Genomic DNA, 21,757 nt, shown 5'->3' with positions numbered 1-21,757 from the left:
AAATGCTTTATAAAGTACTAAATAACTTTGTGGTACCACCTCCTCATATATACACTGTTTATAAATTTGGTATGATATATATGTTTGTATGTTTGTGTATAACCAATGTGTATTGTCTTGGGTATCAATCCTGTAATTTTGGATTTCTTCAATAAAAATTACTTACTTACTTACTTACTTACTAAACTTACTTACTTACTATGTCTATCCTTTATAAATATATATGATACAAACTATTTTCATCGAAAAGGAAATAAATTAGTATGCTTGCTATAGAATGGCAAATGCATGATACATTTGTATCAAAAATATTTCCTTACACCCTAATTATTTCCTTCTTAAATATCTAGAAAAAAAATAACAATTATCAGCAGATAATATAACAACTACTACTCGATAGGGGATACATCATGTACATGTGGCAAACATTTCAAGAATTATTTTTTTTAACACCAACTGCTATAATAATCTATTAACCTCAATTGCAGAGATTGGATAGATCATATATTCACTATTAAATTATTCGACAATAGATTAAGTCCAGATATACTATATATAAAAAAGAAGATGTGGTATGATTGCCAATGAGACAACTATCCACAAAAGACCAAAATGACACAGACATTAACAACTATAGGTCACCATACGGCCTTCAACAATGAGCAAAGCCCATACCGCATAGTCAGCTATAATAGGCCCCGATAAGACAATGTAAAACAATTCAAACGAGAAAACTAACGGCCTTATTTATGTAAAAAAAATAAACGAAAAACAAATATGTAACACATAAACAAACGACAACCACTGAATTACAGGCTCCTGACTTGGGACAGGCACATATATAAATAATGTGGCGGGGTTAAACATGTTAGCGGGATCCCAACCCTTCCCTAACCTGGGACAGTGGTATAACAGTACAACATAAGAACTAACTATAAAAATCAGTTGAAAAAGGCTTAACTTATCAGATGGAAAAAATATATAACCTCTTTCCAACAACATAGATTGTTTCTATTGTTTGTGTGCAGCTCTCTTCTATAAAAAAAACCAGGTCTAAGCCAACATTTTCGAAAAAAGGAAATGCCTGTACCAAGACAGGGATATGACGATTGATTTCTATTCGTGTAATTTGTTTGAGCTTTGGTTTTTCCATTTTGATAACGGAATTTGCGATTTGAATTTTCCTTAGAGTTCTGTATTTTCGTTTTTTTCTAATAAATTTAACTCTTACCTATTTTTAACATCCGGAAACTTGCTCATTGTTTTACAGTATTCTTCAACTGTTATGCCTTCTTTTAAGGCAACGTTTCCTTTTTCAAATATTGTCTAAAATAAAATAAAGAATCATTAAAACTCAAAACCCATGGTGTAGCCATGGAGCAGTGGTTATAGCGCATCGGACTACAAACACAAGGATCCTGGTTCGGTCCCCGTTCTGGGAAGACAATTTCCGGGACTGAATTCTCTGAATTTTCGGCTCTCCCTCGACATCATTTGTGAATACTCCCTTGGCACCATTTGCGAATATGGTCTTGCGAAACGACGATAGTCCGTCGGAATTGGACGATAAGTAGCTGACCCGTGTTAAGAAAGAGCAATATATCTTGCACGTAAAAGACCCCCTCGTAGATTTCGAAAAAAAAGCAGGCTAATACCACAACAAGGCAGCACTCGCACCAGTCAAGAGGAAAGCGATCAATATAAGTTGTATTAACTTGTTTCTCAATCCACTATAAATAATTATGTTTAAACTAAAATCCAGTGGGCTCCGAAAATCTAACACAAAAGTTGGCCAACATTGAGGAAAATGCTGGACCTTGACTTCGTTCGGATACATCGATAGCTGCTTGGTTGAACTATAGAACCAAACACAGATGAAATGCATATCTCGACGAACAAACTGATTGTAAAAGATTAAAACAGCTTGGTTTTTGAAGCGTGTTTACTGGAATAGTATATTGTCACATTGCGTGTTACATGATAAATGCATCATTTTTTTCTTCATCATTCAAAATTGATATTAGGGAATAAAATATCGTTATTTGTATGGTTTCGGCTACGCAACAGAGTACCAACTGAGTTGCAGGAACCAATATCTAACGACCAATGAATTTCACAAACGTTTTTTTTTCATTTTTTTCCAACGTTAAAATCATGCAACATGCTCCGCAATTGCTGGAAACCACTAATGAGGGTGTGGATTGGGGTCTGCAGAATAAAAAATAATGGGCATAAAATATAAAGAACAACAAACAAAGTTTTAAAACAAGAATAGATAATAATTGACATTACATATAAAGAAAAGAGAACACCATTTTACAATAAGAATAGAGAATAATGGGCAGAAAGTATTAAAAACGGAGTAAAATGGCCTGAAAAAATAAATCTTAAAGCAATAAAGGAACCCCCTCACCCCATCCTGACCCTCACTAATATGAGACGTCCTACCTCTGGTTTCATTTCTCCGTCATAGCCTAGGAAGGTCAATAATTTCTCAAACTGAAGAAGTGACAACGTTCCATGCTTTGCTGTATCCATGGCAGCAAATTCTCCCTTAAGATATCGTATAAATCCATCTTCAGAAACATCATTTAATTTTGCACTGAAAATTAAAAGAAAAACCTCTTATTTTGTAAAAATCCCACAATGGAAATCCAAAATCCATTCCTGTCATGATGAATAAGGCAAGTCTTAGGCCGGTTTAACTTGGGATATTCATTAGAATTCATACAATGGGGGGGGGGGGGGGGGGTTCCAAGACTACTGGGGTAAGATGCTCACACGTGTCTGCCTGATTTGTCATGTTTATTAAGTTATTTTAATTGACGCATCATTTTTTTTATATGCCATGAAGTGTAGAACTTTATTTGTGTCTTTTTTCAGCAATAAAGAACTAAATGTGCTTAAGAAGGGATAAAGTTACGATAGGTTGTCAGGTCATTAAAGATGGCATATTTTGGCTTTAATATTGATTCACTTTAGGGTCCTTGCATCGGAAATAAACACATTTATTCTAAAACCAGTTGTTTCCATGATACGGGCAATGTATTTATTTCATGATGGTATTATACTAAATTCCTAACGGGAGGGATTGTACAAGATATTTATATGATGAAGACGTAATCTTTCAATCAGTTTATTTGGGGTCTGGAGCAGGCATTTCAGTAACTGCTAGTAGTCCTTTGTTAATTTATGTATCATTGTCATTTTGTTTATTTTCTTTTGTTACCTATTCTGACATCGGACTCTAACTTCTTTTTAATTGACTTTTACTGTGCGTGTTGTTGTGTGTGTTTGTTTTTTTCTACATTGGCTATTTATAGCTAGAGCCTGGTATTAGGGTGGGGGGGATATCAAAATCATGTTTAACCCCGCCTGTCCCAAGTCACGAGCCTCTATGGCCTTTGTTAGTCTTGTATGATTTATAATTGTAGTTTCTTGTGTATATTTCGGAGTTAAGTATGACACTGAACTAGTATATATTTTTGTTTCGGGTTCACCTGAAGCACGCCTCCGGGTGCGGGAGTTTCTCGCTGCATTAAAGACCCATTGGTGGCCTGCGGCTGTTGTCTGCTCTTTGGTCGGGTTGTTGTCTTTTTGACATATTCCCCATTTCCATTTTCAATTTTATTCGTTAGTGTTCCTCGTTTCTAGTTTTTTCGTTTTTTTAAATTGATAAGACCGTTGGTTTTCCTGTTTACACCAGTCATTTTGGGGGCCTTTATAGCTTGCTATGCTGTGTGAGCCAAAGCTCCGTGTTGAAGACCGTTCTTTGACCTGTACTTATTAACTTTTTAAACATTGTAACTTGGATGGAGAGTTGTCTCGTAGGCAATTATTTCACATCTTCTTACACATTTATATTTTGCAAACTTCAACAGATTCATGATATGGTCAAAGATACAGCAGACAATCCCGGTTATACAATCGGCAATCCTCGTTACTTTCCTTGAAGGTATGGAATCGGCCGAGTTGTAACGAATGACCGTTTATGAAGACCCGAAACCCGAGGAGGATAATATTAACGAGGAACAGTTACAAACAATCTACAAATGGTGGTTATCAAAATAATTCACACGGAGAATAATCACACGTACTTACGCATTCAGTACAGATTGTGCCGCGATAAACTATTTGCCACTGGACATTAAGGTGGTACATAACACTAAAGAGAAATAACTCTGTAAAATCAGCTGAACGTTTTAGTTACGTTCTATTGTTCAGGAAATATTATGCTTCTCAATGATCAAAATTGTTGTAAGTCAAACTGCATGCAATATGTGCAATTTGTCCAACCAAAATTTTCTAATAAAGTGTGGTTTAAGTTTTCTGATTTTTTTTTATATTTTCGTTATAGGTTCAGGGTCACTATTCGGTCAAAATTTTATGAAAATTAAACGAGCAAAATTCATTTTTGTGAAGGTGTTTGGTACTACCTTATTTAAGTAATCGGTAATTAATTAGATTATCAGAAGAACAATAGAAGCAAAGAAAATCTCATTAGCCAAGCACAAAAAGCATTATGAGTATACAGCTTGTATAGAAATATAAGAAACAAAGTCGTTCCATTAGACATATAGCTCAAACTTGTTGATGACATGGTAACTGCCTATTCTATTGGTTAATATTAGAGCAAACATGATTTCTAAGTTATTAAAAGAAATATCCAAGCAAACAGAAGTGAGCAGTCATGTAATCTTATTTCAATGTTACATTATATAGACAGGTGGTATCGTTTATTAATACCTAAATAACTGATTATGATATACATGTATAATGGTTTGTAAAAGTATATATTTTTATTGTATTATTATGTTACCTATTGTATATTTACCTCGTGTTATGGCTTTGTAATAAATAGACAAAAACATATACATGATATATCCATGCAGTCATAATCATATTCAATATTTACAGATATTTTGATAATTATTGATAATTTTTAAAACAGTGATTATGCCATCCCCTTTTTTTTTCGTGGAAATTTTCCTCGTCATTAGAAATGAAACATTCACCATAAATAAATAGTGTCAACACTGGGATTGTGAGCCAGCATTTTTCAATAGTGATAAAAGTGTCGTTAAACACCAAAAAAATAATCAATCAACCCAGGGTCAATTACTCTTTAAAGAAATGGATGTGAATTTCAGCCAATGAAAAACAACAGAAAAGACAAGAAAGATAATCCAGTTATAATATAAATAAAATCTGGGTTTCACGAGATGTCTACGGAAGCAGTTGTTGTAATGTTTGTTATGAACTACCATGTATTGTAACTTCCTCACAGTGACGTCATACCATACAATTATTTTCATTTTATGGATATTGCACGAATATATATATATATATATATGCATTCAGGCACCAGTCTTGTAAATCAATTGCAAAATCATATACGTTTATCTAACTTTTAGAGAAAAAAAACTATCTGTTTCGAATTCAATCCATTTTGACAAGCATTCTTTTTCTTATATTTGCAGTACTCAATAATCAGGATCGATATACTTGTCGTGTCTGGCTAAAAAGTTTTACCTGTAGATACAGATGAGGATCTTGATTCTCAAAAGGGGAAGCACCTACATGGCAGTATTAAGATTTGGGCTGTTAGATTGAAAATACTAGATGTAACACCTTGAGGAAGCACCTCCCTTAAAACTGCCTCTGAAGATTGAACTTAACTTGTATTTTATCACTTGGATTGCCTATATTCAGTTTGAAAACAATATTTGGTCAACCGAAAACGACGAGGGTCAATTCTCTCCATCCATACACACATTTTAATCAAATTGTGACTATCATTTTTTTTTCTAATCAAATTATTACTTTTAAATTCCTACCTTAGTCTATGTACATCCATTTTAGATTGTATTACTTTTAAAAATACTTGGTATAATATCTGGTTTCGAGGAATATGGGACGTATTTACGAGGGTATAAATGAGAGTCTCGTATCACATTTTACTATTTTTTTTCATTTAGACACCCTTTTCTATATCATTACGCCATTTTCTCTTATTTATCTTCAACCCTAATCATTCTTTAAATAAATGATTAGATTTCAAAGTCATTGTTATTATATAATTCATGTATTTTTCAACTAACTTTTATTCTTTATCTTTTTAGGTCATTATACTCTATTTACTATTCTTAGTTTAGTTGAAACTGATTTTATTTCCTAGAATAGAAGTAAAAGAGAAGGACACAAGTTATAACACAATTAGAGACTCACCCGGTTTTACAAGGATCTAAACGAGCGTCTCAGATTTCAAATTATTTTTTTTATCTACCTTTTTCTATTTTTTACGCACCATTTAATTTTTTTAATACTAATCATTTGTATATGTTGATTTCTTAAGGTCATTATTCTTAAGGTAAATACTTTGAGCATCGATATTTCTATTTATAAAACATCATTCTTTTCTTTTATTTGTTTATTCAGTAATAGTATATTCATTGGCTTTATTCTTGTCTCCCGGTGTCTACTGATATAGATATTAGGAAGAAATTTAAAAAAAAGAATTACGAAAAATTGTAAAAATGTATGAACTATAAAATTAAAAAACAATATACAAAGAGCACATTATAATAGTATATAATTATTGAGGTCATCTTTTATCCATCATTGCGTCTTAAGAATTGTATAAAATAATCTTGATACAAAACGTATTATAAGTAATATGAGAAGAAGAGGAAATATTAAAAAAATATGTCACTGTACTATTATGGGCTCACTACGGTGTAACTTTCAGTGGTGAATATTTCAGGCATGTAGTCTTCGCGAAAGCAAATTAACAGTTATAATAAAAAAAAATAAGTTCTCTTAGATGGTCGAAAGAGATGATGGACGGAACATTGGGCTGGTTCCTGCTCTTTGCTGGGGTTGTATTTGACATTGTGTTGTCTTTGACATAATCCACTCCTCCTCCTTTAATAACTAGTGTGGATCTAGCTGTCGATAGCAGCCGGCGTTAATATTCATGAGGCCAGCCTTCAATAATATTCATGAGCCGGCAATAATATTCATGAGATGACTTGCGTTCGAAGAAGTGTTGTTAGAAACTATGAACGATAACTATGATTAAATAACGTTCCTATTTATATGTGATATTACTTCAAACAGGCATGTCAATGGGTGTCTTCTTCGAGGTCCGCGTTTACTAAATTAACTTTTGGTCTTCTTCAAGGACTTCTAGGTCTGCGTCTTTAAATAACATTGTAAATGTAATAAAAACAATGCAAATGCTTCCATCAATATAAAACAAAGTAATGGTCTTTTAACATTCTGTGATAAGAGAAATAATGTAAACTGAAGCAATAACAAGTTGAAATAAATATAATTAAATATAGAAATTTAATGGGACATTACAACAAACAAATAAAGTAAAAAACAGTTATTAAAATTTTGTGATTGTTGAATTAATGTAAGCTACAATAAATAAAAAAAATGATTGAATACTAGTATAGAAATTTAGGAATTACAGAGAATTGATGGTCATATGGGCATTCCATAATTTGTTCGTTGTTCGTTGTCCAATCATGAAACTAAAACATACAATACAGACAGTATTTTCTATTTAAACAGATCAGAAAAAATAGAAACATAGTTAATTGCAGAAATAAAAACAACAGAAAAATAAAAACTGTCAAGTACTATTTCAATGACATATAATTCTTCAAAATTACGGAGACCAATCTCAGTCATTAATCTTAACATTAACAATTTATATCATTGCCTTTAAAATGGCCCATAGCACTTATGCCCTAAACCCGTACGAGTTAGTCAGGAAAGGATAAGGGGGGGGGGGGGTACCCTGGTATATCACAAATTCGAAAATGAACTATTGCCGGCTGGCAAAACGAAGAGATTCTCCACGTGGGCAATAATACCAGAGGAAGAGGTACTTATTGCCTTTAAAATGGCTCTTAGCACTTGTACCCTAGACCCGTACGAGTTTGTCAGTAGAGGGTTAAAAGGGGGGATATGGTATTCCGGTTTACAACGAATTCGAACTGAAATATTGCCGGCTGGCCAAACTAAGACATTCTCCACATCGACCATCATACCAGAGGTAGAGGTTGGTATTGCCTATAAAATGGCCCAGAGCACTTATGCCCTAGACCCGTACGAGTTAGTCTGGAAAGGATAAGGGGGGTACTCTGGTATATCACAAATTCGAAAATGAACTATTGCGGCTGGCCAAATAAAGAGATTCTCCACGTGGGCAATGATATCAGAGGAAGAGGTACTTATTGCCTTTAAAATGGCTCATAGCACTTGTACCCTAGACCCGTACGAGTTTGTCAGTAGAGGGTTAAAAGGGGGGATATGGTATTCCGGTTTACAACGAATTCGAACTGAACTATTGCCGGCTGGTCAAACTTAGAGATTCTCCACATCAACCATCATACCAGAGGTAGAGGTTGGTATTGCCTATAAAATGGCTTATAGCACTTATGCCCTAGACCCGTACGAGTTAGTCAGGAAAGGATAAGGGGGGTACCCTGGTATATCACAAATTCGAAAATGAACTATTGCCGGCTGGCCAAACGAAGAGATTCTCCACGTGGGCAATGATACCAGAGGAAGAGGTACTTATTGCCTTTAAAATGGCCCAAAGCACTTGTACCCTAGACCCGTACGAGTTTGTCAGTAGAAGGTTAAAAGGGGGGATATGGTATTCCGGTTTACAACGAATTCGAACTGAACTATTGCCGTCTGGCCAAACTAAGAGATTCTCCACATCAACCATCATACCAGAGGTAGAGGTTGGTATTGCCTCTAAAATGGCACATAGCACTTATGCCCTAGACCCTTACGAGTTAGTCAGGAAAGGATAAGGGGGGTACCCTGGTATATCACAAATTCGAAAATGAACTATTGCCGGCTGGTCAAACGAAGATATTCTCCACGTGGGCAATGATACCAGAGGAAGAGGTACTTATTACCTTTAAAATTGCTCATAGCACTTGTACCCTAGACCCGTACGAGTTTGTCAGTAGAAGGCTAAAAAGGGAGATATGGTATTCCGGTTTACAACGAATTCGAACTGAACTATTGCCGGCTGGCCAAACTAAGAGATTCTCCACATCGACCATCATACCAGAGGTAGAGGTTGGTATTGTCTATAAAATGGCCCATAGCACTTATGCCCTAGACCCGTACGAATTAGTCAGAAAAGGATAAGGGGGGTACCCTGGTATATCACAAATTCCAAAATGAACTATTGCCGGCTGGCCAAACGAAGAGATTCTCCACATGGGCAATGATACCAGAGAAAGAGGTACTTATTGCCTTTAAAATGGCCTATAGCACTTGTACCCTAGACCCGTACGAGTTTGTCAGTAGAGGGTTCAAAGGGGGGGATATGGTATCCCGGATACAACGAATTCGAACTGAACTATTGCCGGCTGGCCAAACTAAGAGATTCTCCACATCGGCCATTATACCAGAGGTAGAGGTTGGTATTGCCTCTAAAATGGCACATAGCACTTATGCCCTAGACCCGTACGAGTTAGTCAGAAAAGGATAAGGGGGGTACCTTGGTATATCACAAATTCGAAAATGAACTATTGCCGGCTGGCCAAACGAAGGGATTCTCCACGTGGGCAATGATACCAGAGGAAGAGGTACTTATTGCCTTTAAAATGGCCCATAGCACTTATACCCTAGACCCGTACGAGTTTGTCAGTAGAGGGTTCAAAGGGAGGATATGGCATCCCGGATACAACGAATTCGAACTGAACTATTGCCGGCTGGCCAAACTAAGAGATTCTCCACATCGGCCATTATACCACAGGTAGAGGTTGGTATTGCCTCTAAAATGGCCCATAGCACTTATACCCTAGACCCGTACGAGTTAGTCAGAAAAGGATAAGGGGGCTACCCTGGTGTATCACAAATTCGAAAATGAACTATTGCCGGCTGGCCAAACGAAGAGATTCCCCACGTGGATAATGATACCAGAGGAAGAGGTACTTATTGCCTTCAAAATGGCCCATAGCACTTATACCCTAGACCCGTACGAGTTTGTCAGTAGAGGGTTCAAATGGGGGATATGGTATCCCGGATACAACGAATTTGAAAATGAACTATTGCCGGCTGGCCAAACTAAGAGATTCTCCACATCGGCCATTATACCAGAGGTAGAGGTTGGTATTGCCTCTAAAATGGCCCATAGCACTTATGCCCTAGACCCGTACGAGTTAGTCAGAAAAGGATAAGGGGGTACCCTGGTATATCACAAATTCGAAAATGAACTATTGCCGGCTGGCCAAACGAAGAGATTCTCCACGAGGGCAATGATACCAGAGGAAGAGGTACTTATTGCCTTTAAAATGGCCCATAGCACTAATACCCTAGACCCGTACGAGTTTGTCAGTAGAGGGTTCAAAGGGAGGATATGGTATCCCGGATACAACGAATTCGAACTGAACTATTGCCGGCTGGCCAAACTAAGAGATTCTCCACATCGGCCATTATACCAGAGGTAGAGGTTGGTATTGCCTCTAAAATGGCCCATAGCACTTATGCCCTAGACCCGTACGAGTTAGTCAGAAAAGGATAAGGGGGCTACCCTGGTATATCACAAATTCGAAAATGAACTATTGCCGGCTGGCCAAACGAAGAGATTCCCCACGTGGATAATGATACCAGAGGAAGAGGTACTTATTGCCTTCAAAATGGCCCATAGCACTTATACCCTAGACCCGTACGAGTTTGTCAGTAGAGGGTTCAAAGGGGGGATATGGTATCCCGGATACAACGAATTCGAAAATGAACTATTGCCGGCTGGCCAAACTAAGAGATTCTCCACATTGGCCATTATACCAGAGGTAGAGGTTGGTATTGCCTCTAAAATGGCCGAGAGCACTTATGCCCTAGACCCGTACGAGTTAGTCAGAAAAGGATAAGGGGGGTACCCTGGTATATCACAAATTCGAAAAAGAACTATTGCCGGCTGGCCAAACGAAGAGATTCTCCACGTGGGCAATGATACCAGAGGAAGAGTACTTATTGCCTTTAAAATGGCCCATAGCACTTATACCCTAGACCCGTACGAGTTTGTCAGTAGAGGGTTCAAAGGGGGGATATGGTATCCCGGATACAACGAATTCGAACTGAACTATTGCCGGCTGGCCAAACTAAGAGATTTTCCACATCGGCCATTATACCAGAGGTAGAGGTTGGTATTGCCTCTAAAATGGCTCATAGCAATTATGCCCAAGACCCGTACGAGTTAGTCAGAAAAGGATAAGGGGGGTACCCTGGTATATCACAAATTCGAAAATGAACTATTGCCGGCTGGCCAAACGAAGAGATTTTCCATGTGGGCAATGATACCAGAGGAAGAGGTACTTATTGCCTTCAAAATGGCCTATAGCACTTATACCCTAGACCCGTACGAGTTTGTCAGTAGAGGGTTCAAAGGGGGGATATGGTATCCCGGATACAACGAATTCGAACTGAACTATTGCTGGCTGGCCAAACTAAGAGATTCTCCACATTGGCCATTATACCAGAGGTAGAGGTTGGTATTGCCTCTAAAATGGCCCAGAGCACTTATGCCCTAGACCCGTACGAGTTAGTCAGAAAAGGATAAGGGGGGTACCCTGGTATATCACAAATTCGAAAAAGAACTATTGCCGGCTGGCCAAACGAAGAGATTCTCCACGTGGGCAATGATACCAGAGGAAGAGTACTTATTGCCTTTAAAATGGCCCATAGCACTTATACCCTAGACCCGTACCAGTTTGTCAGTAGAGGGTTCAAAGGGGGGATATGGTATCCCGGATACAACGAATTCGAACTGAACTATTGCCGGCTGGCCAAACTAAGAGATTTTCCACATCGGCCATTATACCAGAGGTAGAGGTTGGTATTGCCTCTAAAATGGCTCATAGCAATTATGCCCAAGACCCGTACGAGTTAGTCAGAAAAGGATAAGGGGGTACCCTGGTATATCACAAATTCGAAAATGAACTATTGCCGGCTGGCCAAACGAAGAGATTTTCCATGTGGGCAATGATACCAGAGGAAGAGGTACTTATTGCCTTCAAAATGGCCTATAGCACTTATACCCTAGACCCGTACGAGTTTGTCAGTAGAGGGTTCAAAGGGGGGATATGGTATCCCGGATACAACGAATTCGAACTGAACTATTGCTGGCTGGCCAAACTAAGAGATTCTCCACATCGACCATTATACCAGAGGTAGAGGTTAGTATTGCCTCTAAAATGGCCCATAGCACTTATGCCCTAGACCCGTACGAGTTAGTCAGAAAAGGATAAGGGGGGTACCCTGGTATATCACAAATTCGAAAATGAACTATTGCCGGCTGGTCAAACGAAGAGATTCTCCACATGGGCAATGATACCAGAGGAAGAGGTACTTATTGCCTTTAAAATGGCTCATAGCACTTATACCCTAGACCCGTACAATTTTGTCAGTAGAGGGTTCAAAGGGGGGATATGGTATCCCGGATACAACGAATTCGAACTGAACTATTGCCGGCTGGCCAAACTAAGAGATTCTCCACATCGGCCATTACACCAGAGGTAGAGGTTGGTATTGCCTCTAAAATGGCTCATAGCACTTATGCCCTTGACCCGTACGAGTTAGTCACAAAAGGATAAGGGGGCTACCCTGGTATATCACAAATTCGAAAATGAACTATTGCCGGCTGGCCAAACGAAGAGATTCTCTACGTGGGCAATGATACCAGAGGAAGAGGTACTTATTGCCTTTAAAATGGCCCATAGCACTTATACCCTAGACCCGTACGAGTTTGTCAGTAGAGGGTTCAAAGGGGGGGATATGGTATCCCGGATACAACAAATTCGAACTGAACTATTGCCGGCTGGCCAAACTAAGAGATTCTCCACATCGACCATTATACCAGAGGTAGAGGTTGGTATTGCCTCTAAAATGGCCCATAGCACTTATGCCCTAGACCCGTACGAGTTAGTCAGAAAAGGATAAGGGGGTACCCTGGTATATCACAAATTCGAAAATGAACTATTGTCGGCTGGCCAAACGAAGAGATTCTCCACGTGGGGAATGATACCAGAGGAAGAGGTACTTATTGCCTTTAAAATGGCCCATAGCACTTGTACCCTAGATCCGTACGAGTTTGTCAGTAGAGGGTTCAAAAGGGGGATATGGTATCTCGGATACAACGAATTCGAACTGAACTATTGCCGGCTGGCCAAACTAAGAGATTCTCCACATCGGCCATTATACCAGAGGTAGAGGTTGGTATTGCCTCTAAAATGGCCCATAGCACTTATGCCCTAGACCCGTACGAGTTAGTCAGAAAAGGATAAGGGGGTACCCTGGTATATCACAAATTCGAAAATGAACTATTGCCGGCTGGCCAAACGAAGAGATTCTCCACGTGGGCAATGATACCAGAGGAAGAGGTACTTATTGCCTTTAAAATGGCCCATAGCACTTATACCCTAGACCCGTACGAGTTTGTCAGTAGAGGGTTCAAAGGGGGGATATGGTATCTCGGATACAACGAATTCGAACTGAACTATTGCCGGCTGGCCAAACTAAGAGATTCTCCACATCGGCCATTATACCACAGGTAGAGGTTGGTATTGCCTCTAAAATGGCCCATAGCACTTATGCACTAGACCCGTACGAGTTAGTCAGAAAAGGATAAGGGGGCTACCCTGGTATATCACAAATTCGAAAATGAACTATTGCCGGCTGGCCAAACGAAGAGATTCTCCACGTGGGCAATGCTACCACAGGAAGAGGTAATTATTGCCTTTAAAATGGCCCATAGCACTTATACCCTAGACCCGTACGAGTTTGTCAGTAGAGGGTTCAAAGGGGGGATATGGTATCCCGGATACAACGAATTCGAAAATGAACTATTGCCGGCTGGCCAAACTAAGAGATTCTCCACATTGGCCATTATACCAGAGGTAGAGGTTGGTATTGCCTCTAAAATGGCCCATAGCACTTATGCCCTAGACCCGTACGAGTTAGTCAGAAAAGGATAAGGGGGGTACCCTGGTATATCACAAATTCGAAAATGAACTATTGCCGGCTGGTCAAACGAAGAGATTCTCCACGTGGGCAATGATACCAGAGGAAGAGGTACTTATTGCCTTTAAAATGGCTCATAGCACTTATACCCTAGACCCGTACAATTTTGTCAGTAGAGGGTTCAAAGGGGGGATATGGTATCCCGGATACAACGAATTCGAACTGAACTATTGCCGGCTGGCCAAACTAAGAGATTCTCCACATCGGCCATTACACCAGAGGTAGAGGTTGGTATTGCCTCTAAAATGGCTCATAGCACTTATGCCCTTGACCCGTACGAGTTAGTCACAAAAGGATAAGGGGGCTACCCTGGTATATCACAAATTCGAAAATGAACTATTGCCGGCTGGCCAAACGAAGAGATTCTCTACGTGGGCAATGATACCAGAGGAAGAGGTACTTATTGCCTTTAAAATGGCCCATAGCACTTATACCCTAGACCCGTACGAGTTTGTCAGTAGAGGGTTCAAAGGGGGGGATATGGTATCCCGGATACAACAAATTCGAACTGAACTATTGCCGGCTGGCCAAACTAAGAGATTCTCCACATCGACCATTATACCAGAGGTAGAGGTTGGTATTGCCTCTAAAATGGCCCATAGCACTTATGCCCTAGACCCGTACGAGTTAGTCAGAAAAGGATAAGGGGGTACCCTGGTATATCACAAATTCGAAAATGAACTATTGTCGGCTGGCCAAACGAAGAGATTCTCCACGTGGGGAATGATACCAGAGGAAGAGGTACTTATTGCCTTTAAAATGGCCCATAGCACTTGTACCCTAGATCCGTACGAGTTTGTCAGTAGAGGGTTCAAAAGGGGGATATGGTATCTCGGATACAACGAATTCGAACTGAACTATTGCCGGCTGGCCAAACTAAGAGATTCTCCACATCGGCCATTATACCAGAGGTAGAGGTTGGTATTGCCTCTAAAATGGCCCATAGCACTTATGCCCTAGACCCGTACGAGTTAGTCAGAAAAGGATAAGGGGGTACCCTGGTATATCACAAATTCGAAAATGAACTATTGCCGGCTGGCCAAACGAAGAGATTCTCCACGTGGGCAATGATACCAGAGGAAGAGGTACTTATTGCCTTTAAAATGGCCCATAGCACTTATACCCTAGACCCGTACGAGTTTGTCAGTAGAGGGTTCAAAGGGGGGATATGGTATCTCGGATACAACGAATTCGAACTGAACTATTGCCGGCTGGCCAAACTAAGAGATTCTCCACATCGGCCATTATACCACAGGTAGAGGTTGGTATTGCCTCTAAAATGGCCCATAGCACTTATGCACTAGACCCGTACGAGTTAGTCAGAAAAGGATAAGGGGGCTACCCTGGTATATCACAAATTCGAAAATGAACTATTGCCGGCTGGCCAAACGAAGAGATTCTCCACGTGGGCAATGCTACCACAGGAAGAGGTAATTATTGCCTTTAAAATGGCCCATAGCACTTATACCCTAGACCCGTACGAGTTTGTCAGTAGAGGGTTCAAAGGGGGGATATGGTATCCCGGATACAACGAATTCGAAAATGAACTATTGCCGGCTGGCCAAACTAAGAGATTCTCCACATTGGCCATTATACCAGAGGTAGAGGTTGGTATTGCCTCTAAAATGGCCCAGAGCACTTATGCCCTAGACCCGTACGAGTTAGTCAGAAAAGGATAAGGGGGGTACCCTGGTATATCACAAATTCGAAAAAGAACTATTGCCGGCTGGCCAAACGAAGAGATTCTCCACGTGGGCAATGATACCAGAGGAAGAGTACTTATTGCCTTTAAAATGGCCCATAGCACTTATACCCTAGACCCGTACGAGTTTGTCAGTAGAGGGTTCAAAGGGGGGATATGGTATCCCGGATACAACGAATTCGAACTGAACTATTGCCGGCTGGCCAAACTAAGAGATTTTCCACATCGGCCATTATACCAGAGGTAAAGGTTGGTATTGCCTCTAAAATGGCTCATAGCAATTATGCCCAAGACCCGTACGAGTTAGTCAGAAAAGGATAAGGGGGTACCCTGGTATATCACAAATTCGAAAATGAACTATTGCCGGCTGGCCAAACGAAGAGATTTTCCATGTGGGCAATGATACCAGAGGAAGAGGTACTTATTGCCTTCAAAATGGCCTATAGCACTTATACCCTAGACCCGTACGAGTTTGTCAGTAGAGGGTTCAAAGGGGGGATATGGTATCCCGGATACAACGAATTCGAACTGAACTATTGCCGGCTGGCCAAACTAAGAGATTCTCCACATCGGCCATTATACCAGAGGTAGAGGTTGGTATTGCCTCTAAAATGGCCCATAGCACTTATGCCCTAGACCCGTACCAGTTAGTCAGAAAAGGATAAGGGGGGTACCCTGGTATATCACAAATTCGAAAATGAACTATTGCCGGCTGGCCAAACGAAGAGATTCTCCACGTGGGCAATGATACCAGAGGAAGAGGTCCTTATTGCCTTTAAAATGGCCCATAGCACTTTTACCCTAGACCCGTACGAGTTTGTCAGTAGATGGTTCAAAGGGGGGATATGGTATCCCGGATACAACGAATTCGAACTGAACTATTGCCGACTGGCCAAACTAAGAGATTCTCCACATCGACCATTATACCAAAGGTAGAGGTTGGTATTGCCTCTAAAATGACTCATAGCACTTGTGCCCTAGACCCGTACGAGTTAGTCAGAAAAGGATAAGGGGGTACCCTGGTATATCACAAATTCGAAAATGAACTATTGCCGGCTGGCCAAACGAAGAGATACTCCACGTGGGCAATGATACCAGAGGAAGAGGTACTTATTGCCTTTAAAATGGCCCATAGCACTTATACCCTAGACCCGTACGAGTTTGTCAGTAGAGGGTTCAAAGGGGGGATATGGTATCCCGGATACAACGAATTCGAACTGAACTATTGCCGGCTGGCCAAATTAAGAGATTCTCCACATCGACCATTATACCAGAGGTAGAGGTTGGTATTGTCTATAAAGTGGCCCATAGCACTTATGCCCTAGACCCGTACGAGTTAGTCTTGAAAGGATTAGGGGGGTTCCCTGGTATATCACAAATTCGAAAATGAACTATTGCCGGCTGACCAAACGAAGAGATTCTCCACGTGGGCAATGATACCACAGGAAGAGGTACTTATTGCCTTAAAAATGGCTCTGAGCACTTGTACCCTAGACCCGTACGAGTTTGTCAGTACAGGGTTAAAAGGGGGGATATGGTATTCCGGTTTACAACGAATTCGAACTGAACTATTGCCGGCTGGCCAAAAAAGAGATTCTCCACATCAACCATTATACCAGAGGTAGAGGTTGGTATTGTTTATAAAATGGCTCATAGCACGTATGCCCTAGACCCGTACGAGTTAGTCAGGAAAGGATAAGGGGGTACCCTGGTTTATCACAAATTCGAAAATGAACTATTGCCGGCTGGCCAAACGAAGAGATTCTCCACGTGGGCAATGATACCAGAGGAAGAGGTACTTATTGCCTTTAAAATGGCCCATAGCACTGGTACCCTAGACCCATACGAGTTTTTCAGTAGAGGGTTAAAAGGGGGGATATGGTATTCCGGTTTACAACGAATTCGAACTGAACTATTGTCGGCTGGCCAAAATAAGAGATTCACCACATCGACCATCATACCAGAGGTAGAGGTTGGGATGGCCTATAAAATGGCCCATAGCACTTATGCCCTAGACCCGTACGAGTTAGTCTTTAAAGGATAAGGGGGGTACCCTGGTATATCACAAATTCGAAAATGAACTATTGCCGGCTGGTCAAATGAAGAAATTCTCCACGTGGGCAATGATACCAGAGGAAGAGGTACTTATTGCCTTAAAAATGGCTCCAAGCACTTGTACCCTAGACCCGTACGAGTTTGTCAGTAGAGGGTTAAAAGGGGGGATATGGTATTCCGGTTTACAACGAATTCGAACTGAACTATTGCCGGCTGGCCAAACTAAAAGATTCTCAACATCGACCATTATACCAGAGGTAGAGGTTGGTACTGCCTCTAAAATGGCCGATAGCACTTATGCCCTAGACCCGTACGAGTTAGTCAGGAAAGGATAAGGAGGGGTACCCAAGTATATCACAAATTCGAAATGAATTATTGCCGGCTGGCCAAACGAAGATATTGTCCCCGTAGGCAATGATACCAGAGGAAGAGGTACTTATTGACTTTAAAATGACCCATAGCACTTATACCCTAGACCCGTATGAGTAAGTAAGTAGAGGGTTAAAAGTGGGGAAATGGGATACCGGTTTACAACAAATTCGAACTGAACTATTGCCGGCTGGCCAAGCTAAGAGATTCTCCACATCGACAATTATACCAGAGGTAGAAGTTGATATTGACTCTAAAATGACCCTTAACACTTATGCCCTAGACCCGTACGAGTCAGTCAGCAAAGGGAAAGGGGTTTATTGAACTGTTGCCGATTAGCAAAACTAAAAGATTCTCCACTAGGGCCACGATAACAGGGACAAAGGTAGTTATTACCTTTAAAATGGATAAAAGCACTGATGCCTTAGACCCGTAAGATTTTTCAGAAGAGGGTTAAAAATGAAAATTAACTATTGTTGACTGGCCATACTAAGAGATTCTCCACGTTAGCCATTATTGGTTAACCTATCGCGGGAGCATAACGTCCGATTTATTGTACTTGTCCATTGTCGACGTCGTACTGTCAGTGACTTCGCCTTGGAATACGAATATGTATATTTAATGTACTGGCTGAACAGTTGTTGTAGTACATATTGCCTTAACTATCATCTTTATTTATGATACCGTGACCCGGATATCGAAAAAATGAAATCAGTCAGATCGGAGAACAGAAGACAGAAGCGCTGTTACCAGACTATTCCGAAATAGAATTACCGGAGAAATAATATCTCGGAAATACGTTGTGTGTCGCTTTCTCAAAGTCGCTTGCTACAGTAATCCTTAGAGTTTTCCGAAACGTGTTTATCCCAATTCAATCCACTTTTCCATAGATCCTGTATGAGCTTCTTTGTTCGTATTGTGACCGGGCTAAGTATTATAAGTGGATCGTATGTTTTCGAAGAATTTTCAAAATCTCACTTTTTGTTACAATGTCTAGTATTGGAATATCACATTTAGTCCGGCGGCCACAAGTATATTTCAGACGAGTTGTGCACATCCTGATATAAGCATGAACATTGGCATAGACCTTCCTGAAATATTACTCTTTTATTTCAGATAAGAAGGCATTTGAAAAAAATGTCTCACTGCCGGTTAAATAAAAAATGGCGGACATCATACTTTAATCGGCCCAATATAGAAGGCTAGTACTGTGGATTCATTTCTTTTCGTGGGTACCAATTTTCGTGGATTCAGGGAAACTTACATATTCGTGGATATTTGATTTCGTGGTTTTACCGAAGTCTGCATACTAGTACAAGCCTTTGTAAAATTTGTCATTCGTTGAACATCAAATTTCGTGGTTTGCCTGTACCAACGAAATCCACGAGAAATTGGTATCCCACGAATAATAATGAATCCACAGTATGTGAAAAGGATCTATCAGCATGCTGCTATAATAATATTTGGTACAAACCTTTGTTATGTAATACTTTTGGATATATTATATAGATAAAATGTCTCTAAAAACCCTACTTTCGGTAGAATCCAATATGGCGGACATTGACTAAAATAAGCTTATTTTTTAGGGAGAGGGATTGAAATGTGTTTTAACGTATTGTTACTATCATTAAATTGTACAGTAACATTTCTTTGATGCTTCCAAGGGGTACAATGTATAAGATATATGTCTTAAAAATCCTTTCTTCCGGTAATATTCAAAATGGAGGACATAAATATGTCATTTTTTTATTTTGATATTTATTTTTTTTTCAAAATGTGAAGAAAGTGTTTTTTTTTTGTGGTGGTCATCAACTTTAGGCTTTAATTTATCCTCTAAACCACTTATCATATTCTGTAATTAATATTTAAATACAAAGTTAACACTTCCGGTAAAAAAAAACCAATATGGCGTAAATGTCAAAGATGAGTCCTCACTCCATATGTTCGATGTAGAGCTTTGGATAGATTGATTTAATCAAAATAAAATCACTTAAGTACTAAACCTTTTAAAAATTACCACTATTTGGCAAAAAAAAACTTGTAAATTCCCAGTTACCACCACATGCACAAGACGCAGGGCACGGGAGACTTGATTTTCCTCATAAAAACAACCGTGACAACCTTTCTTACATCCACAATGTGCAAGCTTCTGACAACATGATGAGCCCTCAGAAAGAGTTTTTTAAAAGTGATCCTCTTTGTCCCGTCGTCATCCATTAGCGCCTGGACTTGGTAGCATACGAGCCAATTTCAGGCTCGTCCCCTAAACACGTGTCTTAGTATATTGTACATTTTGCATGCTGGAAAAGACTAGACTAAGTTGATAACCTCAATTAACCTACCCTTTTGCGTAAATAGATATGTCTTGCTTTGTTAACCATGCTAACCCCATATGATTATTTTTTGCTATCTTACAGTAAACACCGGTGATTTAGGCGGATCAATTATCATTCTTTAAGTTAAAGTCACATCTTCAAATGCTATCAATGTCTCCCAAACAGTCTTTTCCCCCCTTTTCAAGAAAACAGAGAACCGTATCACAACCGGAAAATGGATCACAATATTTGTGTGTGATCCCTAATCGCGAGTGCATTTGGAAGGTCATTTATATATATTTATCCAAAGCTTTTCCTCCTCTTAAACACAATCCATAGTTCGTCTACCCCTATGTCACGGAATAGCGAAACAGTAATGACAGCATCATCAGTAACAACTGTTCGAATAATGACTTGTTTAATTTTGTGTTTCAATGCATCAGACACATGCACCGCATGATTCTAGTGTCAGCCTTTTAATACATATGTATTAATATGGTGTTTAACTTGAAACGCATCACGTCGGTAAAGATAGAATATCCTGAACATGTGTTGCTACAACTGTCATATGCATCCAAGACTTTATCATAATAGTTTCATGCTTTTTAAGATAAGGGCATAATACCCTATCAGCATACTCGTTATGAAACAACTTGAAACTGTAACAGTGGATGAATGCATATATAGACAATACCGGTAGTTTGAATGCTGCCACAAGAAAAAAGAAATACACTTCGGGGTAAGAGAATACAAAGACGAATCCAGAGTCGAAACAAATCTCAAATTGGTTGTTTTCTGAGAGATGACGACATTAAGAAAGAACTTTTTAGTTTTTATTCACAGGCGCTTGCTCAATAGATTTTGAGGAAGAGTTGGTTGTAGCAACAAATGCTGAGGATGTTTTGTGTTATTCACCACATGATGGTGTTTCAAGTTTAGCCCCATGTTAAAATGAATAGGCTTATACTATAGAATCAATATACAAAAAAAAACATGTGTCTGATGCAGTGATTCACAGACTTAACTGACTCATGACTTGAACAGTCGATACTGATGCTGCTGTCATTGCTGTGTCATTATTCCGTGACATGGGGGCAGATGAACTTTGGCTTGTATTTGGAAGTGGACAAAGCCTTAGATATAATCTATCCGTGACCTTTCAAGTGCACGTTTACTTGAAAGGAAACTTCGTTGTTGACATGGATGGCGTTTGAAGATGTGACTTAATGATTTAGAATGATGATTGATCAGCCAACAT

At 39.6% G+C, this 21,757-nt stretch overlaps 1 protein-coding gene across 2 annotated transcripts in view; it reads right to left on the bottom strand.

Annotated features, from left to right (window-relative positions):
- LOC143053935 (16 kDa calcium-binding protein-like) overlaps window positions 1–21,757 on the bottom strand; it is a 43,371-nt gene that overhangs the window by 3,107 nt on the left and 18,507 nt on the right. Inside the window, exons 1-3 of one of the 2 annotated variants that reach the window (XM_076226739.1) lie at window positions 5,838–6,021; window positions 2,449–2,602; window positions 1,232–1,326 (exon numbers count right to left, since the gene is read on the bottom strand). In XM_076226739.1, coding sequence (XP_076082854.1) covers window positions 1,232–1,326; window positions 2,449–2,602; window positions 5,838–5,857 — 269 coding nt within the window. In that variant the 5' untranslated portion in view covers window positions 5,858–6,021. Of the gene's footprint in view, window positions 1–1,231; window positions 1,327–2,448; window positions 2,603–5,837; window positions 6,022–21,757 lie in introns of those variants that run through there. The other variant, XM_076226740.1, reaches the window with a different exon arrangement.

Source organism: Mytilus galloprovincialis, chromosome 12, assembly GCF_965363235.1.
Source record: "Mytilus galloprovincialis chromosome 12, xbMytGall1.hap1.1, whole genome shotgun sequence".
Lineage (NCBI taxonomy): Eukaryota > Metazoa > Mollusca > Bivalvia > Mytilida > Mytilidae > Mytilus > Mytilus galloprovincialis.
The sequence above is the reverse complement of the archived record's forward strand: the minus strand, read 5'-3'. Positions and strand labels throughout refer to the sequence as shown.